Source organism: Acinonyx jubatus, chromosome C1 (genome assembly GCF_027475565.1).
Source record: "Acinonyx jubatus isolate Ajub_Pintada_27869175 chromosome C1, VMU_Ajub_asm_v1.0, whole genome shotgun sequence".
In the NCBI taxonomy this organism is placed as follows: Eukaryota; Metazoa; Chordata; class Mammalia; order Carnivora; family Felidae; genus Acinonyx; species Acinonyx jubatus.
The window spans coordinates 204,627,767-204,642,564 of NC_069381.1; the positions used below are offsets into that span (position 1 = coordinate 204,627,767).

General features: G+C 44.7%; 1 protein-coding gene across 11 annotated transcripts in view; it reads right to left on the reverse strand.

The window, feature by feature from the left end:
- Positions 1-4,595: 4,595 nt before the first annotated feature.
- DOCK10 (dedicator of cytokinesis 10) overlaps positions 4,596-14,798 on the reverse strand; it is a 268,554-nt gene continuing 258,351 nt past the window's right edge. For 8 of the 11 annotated variants that reach the window (XM_053215871.1, XM_053215870.1, XM_053215869.1 and 5 more), the window contains 6 exons: positions 14,529-14,739; positions 12,917-13,107; positions 10,722-10,822; positions 10,431-10,569; positions 8,592-8,667; positions 4,596-5,344 (listed from right to left, as the gene is read on the reverse strand). In XM_053215871.1, the coding sequence (XP_053071846.1) occupies positions 5,283-5,344; positions 8,592-8,667; positions 10,431-10,569; positions 10,722-10,822; positions 12,917-13,107; positions 14,529-14,739 (780 nt within the window). In that variant the 3' untranslated portion in view covers positions 4,596-5,282. The remainder of the gene's footprint in view (positions 5,345-8,591; positions 8,668-10,430; positions 10,570-10,721; positions 10,823-12,916; positions 13,108-14,528; positions 14,740-14,798) is intronic. The other 3 variants (XM_027049213.2, XM_027049185.2, XM_027049158.2) reach the window with 1 other exon arrangement.

Sequence of the window (14,798 nt, forward strand, 5' to 3'; positions counted from 1 at the left end):
GTCTCTGTCTCTCTCAGAAATAAACATTAAAAAAATATTTAAAAAAGAGATTCGAGGACACTTGTTCCTACAATGACTTCTGGTTTCAAACCCATCGTCCCACAGTTTGCTCTTCTTCCCGCTGCTCCCTGTCCGCACCCCCACCCCCCCACCGCCCCTAGCGTTTTTTCTGGAACTGCTCCATCCTGACAGAAGTTTGAGAACTTGGCTCCAGAACTCTGAAGTGCAGTGCAGCAATCTGAACTGCCAAGACCACAAAGAAGATTAAGACAAAATATGCCTTCAAGGAAGGCATGACATGGTTGGAAAGAACACATGGACACATGAAAAGAAAATGTAACTAAGGAAAGGAAAATGGATGATTAAAGGTGATATGGCCAATGAAGGGCAGAGGAGGTGAAATCCAGGTGAACAAGGGTCATAAGCAAAGCTTCTGGAAAGCTGTTGCCCCGAGCCATTCCCAAAGAAAAAGAGTCTATGTGGAGGTGTCCATGCAGGAAATGTATTGGGAACCAATCTGCCTCTTTGGAGTTCTCTTCAGAGGATGACTGGGCATAGGGGAGGAGCTGAGCTGTGATGTAGTTCCAGATGGCCTCAGTTAGGAGCTGGGAGCTGAGATGGCCTTTCGGAGCTGTCTTGAATTGGGGCAATGAAGCCAGGCCTTTGCAGTTTCCACCATCAACCAGTCATTGAGGGTCAGCTTCGTCAGGGTGAGTGATGTGACCTTGGGCCAGGGGAACTCAGTTGAGAGCCCTCAGCTTCCAGGGGGTACCAGCAACTGGCAGAAAGGGTGTTTCAGTCCTAAATGGATGGAGCTGGGGTGGTGTCACAGCGTGCACCACCAGTTTGAGTTCCCATGGTCCTGAGGTCTATGGGTCGGATTTGTGTGGTTGGAAAAAAGGAAAAGGGATCTTTCAGTCCGAAGAGGCACACGATAGGTTTTGTTTTTTGTTTTTTGTTTTTTGTTTCCAAGTGAGCAGAACATGGTAGCTCTAAGTCAAGGGTACATGTAAGCAAACAGGCAGGATAAAAAACTAGGAGGAGGACAAGGGGCTTCCTGTAGAGAATCTTGAACGTTAGCCATGCCTGTACTTCTGTACTTCATCATTTTCTGAACAAAAATATCACACTATCAGCATATGATATGATATCTGGTTTTAAATATATATAATTTTTCACTGATACAAATGTGGGAGTGAAGGATATGGGGACCACTTGTTATAAGCAAATTAAAATTTTGTTGTTACATTTTATTTCTTTTTGATATATATATATATATAGAGAGAGAGAGAGAGAGAGCAAGAGAGAGCACACACAAGTGGGGGAGGGGCAGAGAGAGAGAGGGAGACCCAGAATCCCAAGCAGGCTCCAGGCTCTGAACTGTCAACACAGATCCCGACATGGGGCTTGAACTCACAAACCATGAGATCTTGACCTGAGCTGAAGTCAGATGCTTAACCGACTGAGCCACCCAGGCACCCCATGTTATAAGCAAATTTAAAGTGTGATTTGGGATCATTTGTCACATTTGCTCTCAAATTTGTTTCATTTCCTAATTGCTCATAAGAGTACTGCTCAAAGAGTACATATCATCTATCTATCTATCATCTATCATCTATCTATCTATATCTATCTATCTATCTATATCTTTCTGGCGTTCGACTATACTATGAGATGAAAAATCAGTCTGCAAATATGGTAAAATCTTGCAGAGCAACCTTCAGGATTCTGAAAGCTGATATTTCCTTGTAACATGTTCTCCATGTTTCAGAAAGGTATATGTCATTATGAAGGAAACAGGCTGATGGGGCCCTTTCATATTGGCTTCAAAATGGACGAGAACACAGTTAAAATAGGGACATACTGGGTGACTTTGGATAATGGACACTTGTTTGTAAGGTAATTGTTACCCAAAATGCAGGGACACGTTAATTTTTTTATAGGCTGTGCATTTTGCACTTTGAAATGAGAATGGGAAGAGAGGTAGCTGTTGGGTGGGATGATGAATGGATGGTGGACAGAGCCAGGACTGAACCTAAGCACTAGTTCCACAAATTCTGTGTTGGATACTTTCCAGAGTAAATATGGAAAATGATGCCACTTGTCTTATTTTTGTTCTTTCCATTCGTAGAACTGTGAAATTTACTACCATTTTTTTTTACAGAGCTTATTTTGAGGAGTTATTAATTTGAGTAAAATACTGTAGATTGTTTTGAGAAAGGTTATATAAAGATAAAAAGAATATAAAATAAGAATTCAGTGTCTTGGCAACTGAAAATCGGGTCTCTGGTTTACAAGGCAGAGTCTTCTGCAAAGGATATTTTTAGAGATAGTTAATTAGAGTACTCAGTGGAATTTTTATACCTGTTGTGCCTGAGAGTCCCATGGAGCTGGTTATAGCTCCTAGGGGTTTCTATTTCAGGAGGTTTGATACAACCCAGAGATGTGCATTTTAACATGCGTCCTGCCTGATTCTGAAGCAGATGATCTGCTGTCCACATCTAGTGATCACTACGCTTTTGAATAGGGATCTGCACATGCTTATAGGGTCTAGGCAGGAAATACAAATAAGAGGGGCTGATCTGGTGTAAGTCAATTAGGGCCTGGTGCCAACCCTGGCAAGCTGGAAAGCACATATAATGGGGTCCACAGTGTCTCCGTTTTAACTGATTGCTGTCATGTGGGAATATGAATCTGGCATTGCCAGAGAGCCTGATTCTTTTAACAGATACCAAGAAGCTGGAATTTTATGTGTCCAAATATTTAAGTGTTGATATCTAATTGAAAACACTAAAGACACCATGTGGAACAGATAAGACGTGTGTGTTGGTTTCAGTCGGAGAAGCCAGTTCAATGCATCTGGTCTAAAGAAGGAAGGAGAGGCGTCTGGGTGGCTTAGTCAGTTGAGCCTCTACCTCTTGACTTTGGTTCAGGTTGTCATCCCAGGGTTGTGAGATTGAGCCCCCGTGCTGGGCTCCATGATGAGTGTGCAGCCTAAGATTCTCAATCTCTCTCTCTCTCTCTCTTTCCCTCTGCTCCTCCCCCCTGCTTATGCGCTCTCTTTCTAAAATAAAATTAAAAAAAAAAAAAAAGAAGGAAGGAACACAACGCTTTGGGATTCTGCAGAGTGAGTTTTGATGCTGTTAAGGCAGAATGGTCTTAGTTGATTTTCTCTAGAGAGGTTGCAAAACTACACTATTTAGTGGGAGTAAAAAAAAATCTATTATTTCCGATTACTTCCTTAGAGATTTTATTTGCAGATTTGGACAGGCATCCCATGTTTCACAGTGTCAGGGCAGGGGGGTGAATGTGTTGGGATGGGCTCGAGGACTTGAAGCTAAGGGTGGGAATTGGGAGGGAACGACAGCAGGAGCAGAGTCTTCCCAAGTTCCTGGGGCCGGAATGATGCGAAATTAGGTCAGAAGAGCAAAGATTCTAACACAGCCAGACAGATATCCAGAGAGCTGGAGTCAGGATGAAGCTGGGAGTGATACCTTGAATCAGATGTTAGCTCATCACAGGGTTTTGTTTTGTTTTGTTTTTTAATAAAGCACTGAGTTCTATTTTAGAAAAGAACAGTTACATACATTTTGAGTGATCAGAATTTTCATCTAACATATTGTTCCATCCCTTCTGCGTTCACAGCATTTAAATATGTCTAAGCTCGACCTTCCTTTGTGGCCCTCTGTAGACCCTGGCCAACGGACTTTTGAAGGAGAAAGACGAACTCAGCCAAAGTACCCTAATTTGAGGCTGGACCTTTGGAATGGCTGTGGAGGATGAATATAAAATGATATTCCTGAGCTTGCCTTCTGCATCTGGAGGCAGCTCAAATCAGTCTCACTGCTGCCAGCGTTGGCTGGGGGACAGGGGTGGCTGAGGGAGGAGGTAGGATGTGTTAGTGGTTCCCAGACCCGGCTGGAGATCAGTCACAACTCTGTTGAAAACACAGATCGGCCAGGATGAGCTCATAATGCTGCAGTAACAAACAGGTCCTGAATCGTGGGGACCTTAATACAATCAAATGTATTTCTTACTTAGACTATCAGTGGGAATGTTAGTTCGACAAGGTTAGTGTGTGTGTGCGTGCGTGTGTGTGTGTGTGTGTGCTCATTGTGGTCACTTGGGGACTCAGGCTGATAGAGGCTTCATCTCCATATGACTGCTTCGGTGAAGGGACTGGGCAGCACCACCCACTGGCTTTTAAGGATCTGCCTGAGAATGACACACATCACTTCTCACATTTCAAAAGCAAGTCACGTGGTCAAGTCTAACTTCAAAAGAGGCAGGAACGTGCACGCCTACCACAGGTTTATAGAGTGTACAGACGGAATATTTGTGAAGAGTCCTGTTAAATACCACAACCCTTAAGATTCTGATTCATTCTATCTTCCCCAACCATTCTAGTGATCTAACTTTGGAAACCCCTGGCCCATCCAATTGATCTTTGGAAGAACTGCCTGGCTGCTGGTTGAGTTCTTTTCCTGCCTTCTTGAAAAGGCACTGCAGGGAGTGAGTGTAAGATTGCGTTAGCAGACGTCCAGCAGCGAACCACTTTTAGGAGCAATTCACCCACTCTTCAAGAGGGAACCAAATGCAAAGGAATTGTATTTTTTATTTCTATGAACAACAAAATACATAATTTCACATCCCATTGCTTTTGAGAGCACATATATTACAAATAAAGGAACTCCACAAGCTTTAGAGATTAGTATTTATCAACATGTTTGTACACATACACAAATATTTTAATATAATGGTATCTGAAATGTTATTCATATAACTTTAGCACTGTCATAAGTATTAACTAAAAAGGCTCTTTTAAATTTGGTAAAAACCATATATTTTACAATCTTCTATTTACATTTGGAATATGCTTAAATGTTACAAAAACATTCACTTTGACCTTTAAAATATGTGTACTAGGACTTGGTATTGAACATATTATAACTGACAGCAAACTTAGGGTTTGCTTTTGAGCTACACATTCGTTGGAATTTCACGGCAAATATTCAGCTTGGCTTGATCAATGCTGCTCAAAGGAATAAAAAAATCATAAGAAATGTGCAAAGCCGAAAGCTGGCGAAATTCTCACGCTAGCGAGGTAAAAAAAAAAAAAAATTAACACTATAAAAACTTCAAATAAATTAAGTCTTTCTCTTCCCCGAGATGAGCTACAAATTCAGAAGGGTCCCTTCGAGGCGTGTCTGATGCAGTAGACCTCCCTTCAAGCGTCCTCACTGGCTGAGATGGAGACAGTGGGTAAAGGGGGAGCCGGCCTGCTAATTACTCGAGGACAGGTTCGCTCCGCTCCGCGCTTTGACGGGTCGTCCCTGCACATAATCTTGACAGGACAAAATACAACAGGACAAAACAGAGCGAAAATCGAGAGTTTCATGTTAATATCACCAAACGCGAAATTAAAAGCCAGAACAAGGATCTTTTTCTTCCCCACAAGGATTCTGCAAGCTTTTGGAAATGTACTTATTAGAGTAGTTGTGAAGAATTTTTTTTTTTTTTTCCAAGCCCATGCCGTCAGCATTGTGGCAAGATTTAAAATAGCTTCACGGCGTAAGAGACTCTTAAAGACTGAGAATAAACTGAGGGTTGATGGGGGTGGGAGGGAGGGGAGAGTGGGTGATGGGTATAGAGGAGGGCACCTTTTGGGATGAGCACTGGGTTTTGTATGGAAACCAATCTGACGATAAATTTCATATATTGAAAAAAATAGCTTCACAGTACTCTTCAGCTATCACATATGAATTTATAAGTGAACCACTTTATGATGGTATCTGAATAATTCCAGAATTTTACTTTACTTTAAAAGTCTGTAATTCATATTATCATCTACAAGAAAGGGAAGCATCTGAAAGGTCATTTAAATGTTTGCATTAATGGAAATTCAATGTACGAAAAAAAATATACCTTGACCTGACTTTGAAAATAATATTAACGTGTCAAATAATGCTCTCCTGTCAGATCTGTTCAAATAATGAAATGTAAATATTACAGTAAGAGTAGACCCCCTGGACATCTCTAAGCTGTATCTCTGTAAAGAAAAGACTTAATGAATATTTCAAATTTCTAGTTATGAAGATTTTCCCACTAGCTTCACAAATTACTGTGGTTTAGCTCTAACCTTCTTCTAAGACAGATTAACACTTCTGTCTGCACAAGGCACCAAGCATCTGGGTACCCTATACTGCCAACAAATTCTTACGATCAACGCCACAAGTTCTGTGCCAGTAATTTGGGAAATAATGTGTGCATAAGGTATCTGAAGCTCCCAGAACAATATGACTTTGCATCTTGCCTCCTTGGCACTGTGGCAGAGTGGATCTGTTCCTCTCTCTGTACTTTATATTTGAGATCCATTCCCGCTGCTGACTTCACTATGCTGTCGTCCTCACCGCTGGAGCCGACTCCAAATGAGCATCTTATATTTATGTTTCATCCAGTTACTTACATGTATGTCTCACGCCTCCATTAAAGGACGCTTTGATGTTTTGGCTACTTATAAAATAGTGTGGCGTTCCCGGCTGCCTATAAAGGTAGTTATTGTCTGCCTGTCATTTAGCAACTCCAACTGCTTTATCTCGTCTATCCTTTTTATCCTCTTCCATCTCATTCCTTACACTGACGTTTCTTTCACTAATTAGGTGGCTTTAGGATACCCTGTTAGCTGAGATTTTTCTGGACACTCTTGGAATGAGTTGCATAATTAATTCTATTTCTTTCTTTTTGTTAATTTTTAACAATGTTTTATTTTTTATTTTTGAAAGAGACAGAGAGAGAGAACAGGGGAGGCCAGAGAGAGAGAGGGAGACACAGAATCCGAAGCAGGCTCCAGGCTCTCAGCTGTCAGCACAGAGCCTGATGAGGGGCTCGAACCCACGAACTGTGAAATGATGACCTGAGCTGGAGTCGGATGCTCAACCAACTGAGCCACCCAGGTGCCCCAATTAATTCTATTTTTGTTTTTCTAAAGTTCTGTATCTGTTCTAACCCTTCCTTCCTTCCTTCCTTCCTTCCTTCCTTCCTTCCTTCCTTCCTTTTCTTTCCTTTTCTTTCACAGCAGGCTAAAGTTTATTAGAGTATAAGATCAGAAAGGAAGAATGGTAGGAAAGCTTTCAGAGAGGGGACATTCAAAAGTGAATGCCCACTATTTCTATTTTTAAAAGTTCAATGGTAGAATTTCTCTCTTCCCTGTAATTATATATGTGACTTTTCCCAGAACATGTCATGAGTATAAAAGTATGTGAATGTATTCATGCATTACAGATTATGGTTTGCTCATGCATTACAGGATTATGCTAAAATTTGACTACTCTTCCCTCCAGTACACTTTGAACCCAATCATTATGGCCAGGTGCCTTTCATTAAGGAAAATTGAGAAAAGAAGCAAATAATTTTTGTTGTTGTTGTAAATATGAACTGAGATAAATACCCATTTTTTAAAATACTGTGGACTTTGTAGATCTTTATCACTGGCTATTTCTGATTTCAGGAAATTGTTCATTACAACCAACAAGTAACACTTGTCAGTACTTGCCATGACAATAGCTTCTTTTGCTCTAGATAACTTATGTTTTGCTATGGACAATTTATACTTATGATTGATAATTATCGATTAGCCAGTTCTTCCTCTAGACTCTCTTTTACAGAGCTAGGAGTTAATACTTTGTCCTCATTTCAATCTAAGGTGGAAATGTAGTAGAGTAAATCAGTTTTAAGGAAAACTTTTTTTGAAGATACCATGTACATGTTACAGGACACATATTGTAGTCATTGTCCCCTATATAAATACTGATGTGACAAATTTCCAGGACTGGGAGAAAGTCGATCTTTCCTGCTGACAAATCTGTCTATTTTACTGAATAATATGATCTGTGCCATCCATCCATTTCTTTTCTTTGTGTCAATTTCCAGGAAGCACAGAACCTTTGTTTTGACTTTGCTTCTTTTAGCAAAGGTTTCCTGGGGAAAAAAAAATTATTTTTCTCTCCTCTTAATCACCTGGTTCTTGTCTTTGTCTCTTTTGTTTGTTTTATTTTGTTTTTGTTCCAATTTGAGGTATACGGAACCTCTGTTTAGGATACGAATGAGCTCAATCAAATACACTTTATAAATTGGGGGAGTATGAATTTTCTTTTTAAAAGCTAAGTTGTTGGGGTGCCTGGGTGGCTCAGTCGGTTAAGCGTCCTACTCTTGATTTTGACTCAAGTCATGGGCTTAGGTCATGATCTCGCGGTTCTTGAGTTGGAGCCCTGAACTGGGCTCCACGGCTTGGGATTCTCTCTCTTGTTCCTTCTCTCTCTGCCCCTCCCCTGCAGGCGTGCGCGCGCGCTCTCTCTCTCAAAATAAATAAATAAAATAAACTTACAAAAAAAGCTAAATTGTTAACTTTGATTGGCAAGCCTCCCCCTACCCCACATCAACCTATCTTGAAATGGAAATAAAGTTCTTCTAATGAAACACTCAGAGAACACTAGCCACTATGGAGATGTCTGGGGAATATGAACAAGTAGGAAGGGGTAGGCAGAGTAGAAGGCCACAAAGGACAGTGTAGACATAAGGAAAGAAAAACATACCACTTTTGCTTATAGTACTGAGGGAAATACTAGACACAGAGGAACAGAAGCTGTACAGACACGGACCGTGACAAAGCTGTCAGGAAAAAAAAGAGAAAAGCATTTTTTTGCCAGAAGTTTCAAGGTCAGATGCAATTTACAGTTGGAAACAAGCATTTCTTGACCACCTTTCCCAACTTTAAGATCCATTGCTTGTTATTTTTGTTTCACTCTCAGATGTGATCACCCCTTGCAAGCGAGGCATCCCTCTTGAGTTTTTAATTCCCATCACCTCTTAATCATCTGAAACCACTAATAATAATCCCTCATTGAGGAATCCTAGCCAGGAAGATAAATGGTCTCCAACGAAAGTCCATTAACCAATGTTTTTGGCTACTCTGGAGAGTTTAAAATGTGGGTAAAAGGAGGGGTGCCTGGGAGGCTCAGTCGGTTAAGCGTCCAACTTTGGCTCGGGTCATGATCTCACGGTCCGTGAGTTCGAGCCCCGTGTCGGGGTCTGTGCTGACAGCTCAGAGCCCGGGGCCTGCTTTGGATTCTGTGTCTCCCTCTCTCCCTGCCCCTCCCCTGCTCACGTTCTTTCTCTCTCTGTCTCAAAAGTAAATAAACATTAAAAAAAAATTAAAATGTGAGTAAAAGGAAATGGAAAAGAAGAAAAAAGAAACATGTGGGAAATGCACTCAGAAGAAAACATTCATGTGACACATTTCAGGCTTTGTGAATAGTGTGGATAGTGCTCGGCCATTTATTTAAAAAAAAATTTTTTTTTTTAACATTTATTTATTTTTGAGACAGAGAGAGACAGAGCATGAACGGGGGAGGGTCAGAGAGAGGGAGACACAGAATCTGAAACAGGCTCCAGGCTCTGAGCTGTCAGCACAGAGCCCGACGTGGGGCTCGAACCCACGGACCGTGAGATCATGACCTGAGCCGAAGTCGGCCGCTTAACCGACTGAGCCACCCAGGCGCCCCAGTGCTCGGCCATTTAAAGAGACGAAAGGAAACGCATTTTTAGTGAGTGGCTACTATGCATGAGGCACTATCAGGAGATTATTCAAATTGTCCCCCTCCCTCAATTATTCCATAAAGAGCACATCTAACTTCTGGAGGGGGCCACGGGTAATAAGATAGATGTCCAGGTCCAGTGTGAGAGTTGATGGATGCTGGGAAGCCAAAGAATAGCGCTTGGCTTTGGACCACTTGATTATGTGTCCCTCCCAAATACCGTGATTAATGAATATCCAGATTTTGTGCACAGCTTTATAGAACATGCTGGATACATGCCAGAAATCATGGATAACTTGCTGGTGGGGTAGAGGATCGAGTTCTACCCAGTTCTGCACATCCTCAGGAGGCCCAGCCTGTGTAGAGGCAGTCTCCATCTTGATGAGCCAGGCCCTTAGTCCTGGCGTTCCTCTGGAGTATGGCGCAGAGACCCCTGGTGGCGGAACTGTGGGACTCCGTGTCACAGCCTGGGAGTTGGGACGTCCTACATCCGGGACGGGAGGGCAGCAAACCTAGTGGAACGTCGCCCGCTGTTCCTTACTGTCTAATAGGTTCCATCTGTTCTAGAAAACCAATAGCTCATATGGTTTGGCTAAACATATCTGAGAACTTCGGAAATCACCTGGGTTCTCATCTTCTTTTTTGTTTTTTAAATAGATTTTTCCCCAACCTGATCTCTCTGTGGAGAGGCACGGAGTGTTGTACGTGGAGGAGGGAGCAACTCAGCGCCATGGTGGTCACGAAAGAGAGGAGGCATTTACAGGCCTCCTGGCACCGGGGCTAAAATGGGCACTTCCTATGAACTGGCAGCGTGGGCCGCCTCCAGGAAGGTCTTACCTGCTCATTCATGATTGTGGAGAGTTCACTGAGCATGTCCTTATAATGGGACCTCAGCTCTTCCTGGTACTCCAGCTGATCCTCCTTGATGAGGCGCTCATTCACATCAAGGGCCTGTCCACACGCGTCTGCAAATTGCCTTTGGGGACAGCAGTCAGCAAATTAACAGCCAGCCCCAGAAAGCGGCAACGCAAAGTCGGGCCTCGGTGAGACTCTGCTGCCTTGGAGAGGGTCGGGCGGGTGGCTCCTGCCTGAAGGAGTTCCAGAACATTCCGACAAAGAAAAGCTCACCTGAATATTTCCTTCAGAAGTTTTACTTGGTTGTCAGGGTATCTCTTCGCATTGGTTTCTTCAAGGAAAGCTCGTGCGTAGGCCATCGGCCCAGCGTTAACCTGTGGGGGGAGAAGAGAAACGTCTGAGGAGAAACCCATCTCCCCCTTGGCTGGAGCCTTCTCCGCAGCTAGAAGGAGTAGCTTCCGTCATGCAGCGCCCACATCCTCTCATGCTGCTGCGGGGTCCACCGATTTGTTACCTGTCTTCTCTGCTGTCCCCCCACTCAGAAGTCAGTAAGTTATTGAAGGATCCAGCTGCGTGCTATACCTCACGGTACCTTCTCTCAAACGGTCACTTGTCCCTCGTTTCACATTTTTTGTCACGTCTGCACTCGGCTTGCACCGTTATTTTCTTAATATCTTTGAAACCTAGACTCGTTTTGATTTACTCACGTTGAATTTTAATATCTGTGAAATCAAATGGGTGATGTACTACTTATTTTTTTTTTCTATTCACATTCAAGTCAACACTTCACTATTAATGGCAGCCATTCGCGTATGCACCACCCTGGGAGTCACTGTTTTACCGGATTCCGCTTAACAGTCTGGCCTACATTCCGGCCGGAAGAGGCATTTATCAGATTTGCCGAATGAATGCACGATGCCAGGACCCACTCCTGCTCGCACACATGCGTAGGCTTCCATTCACGAAGGAGTCCGTACCCTTTAGTGCTTATGGTCTCTTCATGTGACTGTGGGGCTTGGAAGGAATAAGGTCACAGCAGAAGGAAGCTAACACTGTATTCGAGCTGCCTTCAGATGCCCGTGCCTGCCAGGTATTGCCGGCATGGCACAATGACTAAACATTCTGGATGCTCCCTTTCGTGCCCCCCGGTCCAACGTCCACCTTCCTTGACACAGCTCTATGCTGAGAGAAGCTCTCCGTTTGGAGGACAGCAATGGTTCTTTTGCCTTCCGGCTTAAAAAAAAAAATTATTATTACTATTTCGAGTCAGCCATGGGGACACGGAGAAAAGGTGGGCGGGGAAGAGGAGAGCAGGTCAACATCAGGGTCGGCCTCACTGATTTTTCCTTTTTGCCTCGGGCTCCTATGTAGTTCCACACGGCATTGTTACGGGCCTGCCTTTGTTTAAAACTTTAACTCTTTGCTCATTATAAATTGTTGGCATCGCACAAATATTATTCTATCCTGGGTACTGAGGTTTTTGATGCCCACTTACATTTTGTGCCCGAGGTGAGTGCCTCACCCGAATCTCCCTGGTCCCAGCCGGGCTGGGTTTGTTGGCCACAGGGTTTCCTCTGTGTGGTCCTCTATCTGGCAGAGGTAGCCTCAGCAGCTGGCTCTCCCAGCTCTCGCTCTGTTCAACTCACTCTTGTCTCCTCTGCAGCTCCGGATCTAGGGGTGGGTAACAGCCCCTCGGTCTTGTCAGCTCCTGTGCCCACCGTGTTGTTTGTCCTAAATACTGCTTATACCTCTGCAAACAGTCTGTTCTCTTTTCTTTAATCACCCACAGTGAGCAGGCCATCTGCTGCCTTACCAGGCCCCTGACACTCAGATAAATACCGACACACATCTTGTGAACCAATAAACATTTTCAAAGGATTTGTTTCTGAACACATTCGTGAGGCTCTTACGGACAGATGTTGACGAGACAGCCGTATTTGTCATTCATTCATTCGTTCACTCATTAGATTTTCGAATATAGAATAGAGTTTATGCGGAGAAAATGGGAAAGGAGGATTTTATTTCAGCTAAACTTAAAGAAAAGAAAAAAAGGTTCGTCTCCTGGTGTTCGCACTGGCAACAAAACAAAGTTTCCTTTTTTTTTTTTTAAATTTTTTTTTTAACGTTTATTTATTTTTGGGACAGAGAGAAACAGAGCATGAACGGGGGAGGGGCAGAGAGAGAGGGAGACACAGAATCGGAAGCAGGCTCTAGGCTCTGAGCCATCAGCCCAGAGCCCGACGCGGGGCTCCAACTCATGGACCGCGAGATCGTGACCTGAGCTGAAGTCGGACGCCCAACCGACTGAGCCACCCAGGCGCCCCAAAACAAAGTTTTCAAGACTCCGAAAAAGTTGCGGATGGTATCAGAACAGAAAAATGGCTCTCACATCCTCTGTCAGAAATTTCCAGGGCCCTTGGTACCAGGTGCCACGGGCCGTGTGCGTCCCTGCTCTGGACAATGCCTACCTTCACGCTGACACTTCCTTGGACTTTGAGCTGCAGTCGGATCATGTCCACCTCGTCCATTGTGCAAAGCTGATTCAGCTCAGAAACTTTCTTGGACATCTCGTCAATGGCCACTTCGATAGGATTCAGTTCTGTGCTCGACTGGCTTATGACTTGTATTCGCTTCTTCACGTAGGGGAACAAGTGACTGGCTGCACGAAAGCAACGCGAGAGAATGTGAAGCCTGAGGGTTAGGGAGGCGTCCAGGGTACCCCTGAAGGTCCAGATGATCTTGTATCTCTCTTTTGGAAAATGTTTATTTATTTTTGAGACGCACACACGCGCACGCACACACATACAGTGCAAGCGGGGGAGGGGCAGAGAGAGAGGGAGGCACAGAATCAGAAGCAGGCTCCAGGCTCCTAGCTGTCAGCACAGAGCCCCACGCGGGGCTTGAACTCATGGACCGCGAGATCATGACCTGAGCCGAAGTCGGTCGCTTACCCAACTGAGCCACCGGGGCCCCCCTTGTATCTCTTTTTTATACACTGCACATTCCACCCTGCACTTTTTCTGTGTATGTGTTATTTTTTCTCTCGTATACCATGGTGTCTAATGTCTCTTCGGTTTTGGCCCAACTAATGTTGCCTGGCTTGCTCTTGTGCACCTGGCTGGCCAACATGTCCTCTTTCTATGGGCTGGATTAAGGCCTTTACAGTCTCCAACCACTGAAAAGATTACAGTTTCCCTCACAACTTATAATTCAAATAAAAACGACACTAAACCACACTAACGAATGCTTCCATCTCCACCAAATAGCATGTTATGATCTCTTTGTTCTGATCGTTTATGATAAAAGTTCTGAAAAAGTTTCCCAGAAGATGAATGTGTCCTGTCATCTGGATGTCACTGCTATTCTTGTATCCATTGCGCTATCCAGGACTGCTCATCAAGATTCTTCTAGAATACCCTCGTGCGTCTTTCTCCTCCGTCGGCCTGAGGGGCCCCTCCCGCGTATTCCCATTTTCTCTCTCATACTCTGCTCACCTGAACGTCTTGCTTTACTTGGCTCTCTCCTACCAGACCGTGAACCCTGAGGGCAAGAGTCCTGTTGTATTTGTTTCAGCTCCCAGAACGGCGCCCGGCACCTAGCAGGCGCTCACAGCACGTTTGCCCAGTAAGCGAGAGGCTCCCCGGCTCCTAGAGTAGCTCTAGACAGCGCTGGAAGGGATGTGGGAGGTCATCCCCTGCGTTCAGTTGACACGTGAGGAGCCCCAGCTCCAGAATGGTTTAGAATCTTGCCCCAAGCACACAATTCTGAGAGCTGCTAACCCTCAAGTCACCGGGGGTGGGCTCAGGGAGGGATGAGTGGTTAAGTTCAGAGCTGTTCCCGGGACACCGGCACCATGACCTGTGCGGCCCTGACGTCTACAGGGAAGGGGCGGATGAGGTAACCGTAGGGGCGGTTTCTCTCCTGGTTGACTTCCCAAGGGGGGGACGCCAGCTCTCCCCGGCCAGCATGCCTAATTTCGCACATGTCGGGTGGCTGTCCGCGAGACTGCGACCACCCCCGCCCCCCACCAGGGGGCCCGCGTTGCAGCCAGAGCTCTGCCCGGCCGCGGGCGGCACTTACTGGTCAGCACGGTGCGCCGCTTGCACTGCTCCTCTACCCCGCCGTGCTTCTTGCCCGACAGCGTAAAGGGTGTCTCGAAGACGAAGCGGTTGATGTTGTGGTGCATCTCGAAATCCGTCTTCCGGTCCTCGATTTCCTTTTCCTCAAAGAATGGTGTGACATAGGTCACCTGGATGTAGGCATATTTAGGGTCCAGATCCTTGGGGTTTACCTGGGTGGACGCGTTAACGGGGGAAGAGAGTGGTGAGCCACAGGTGCTCCGGGAAGCGA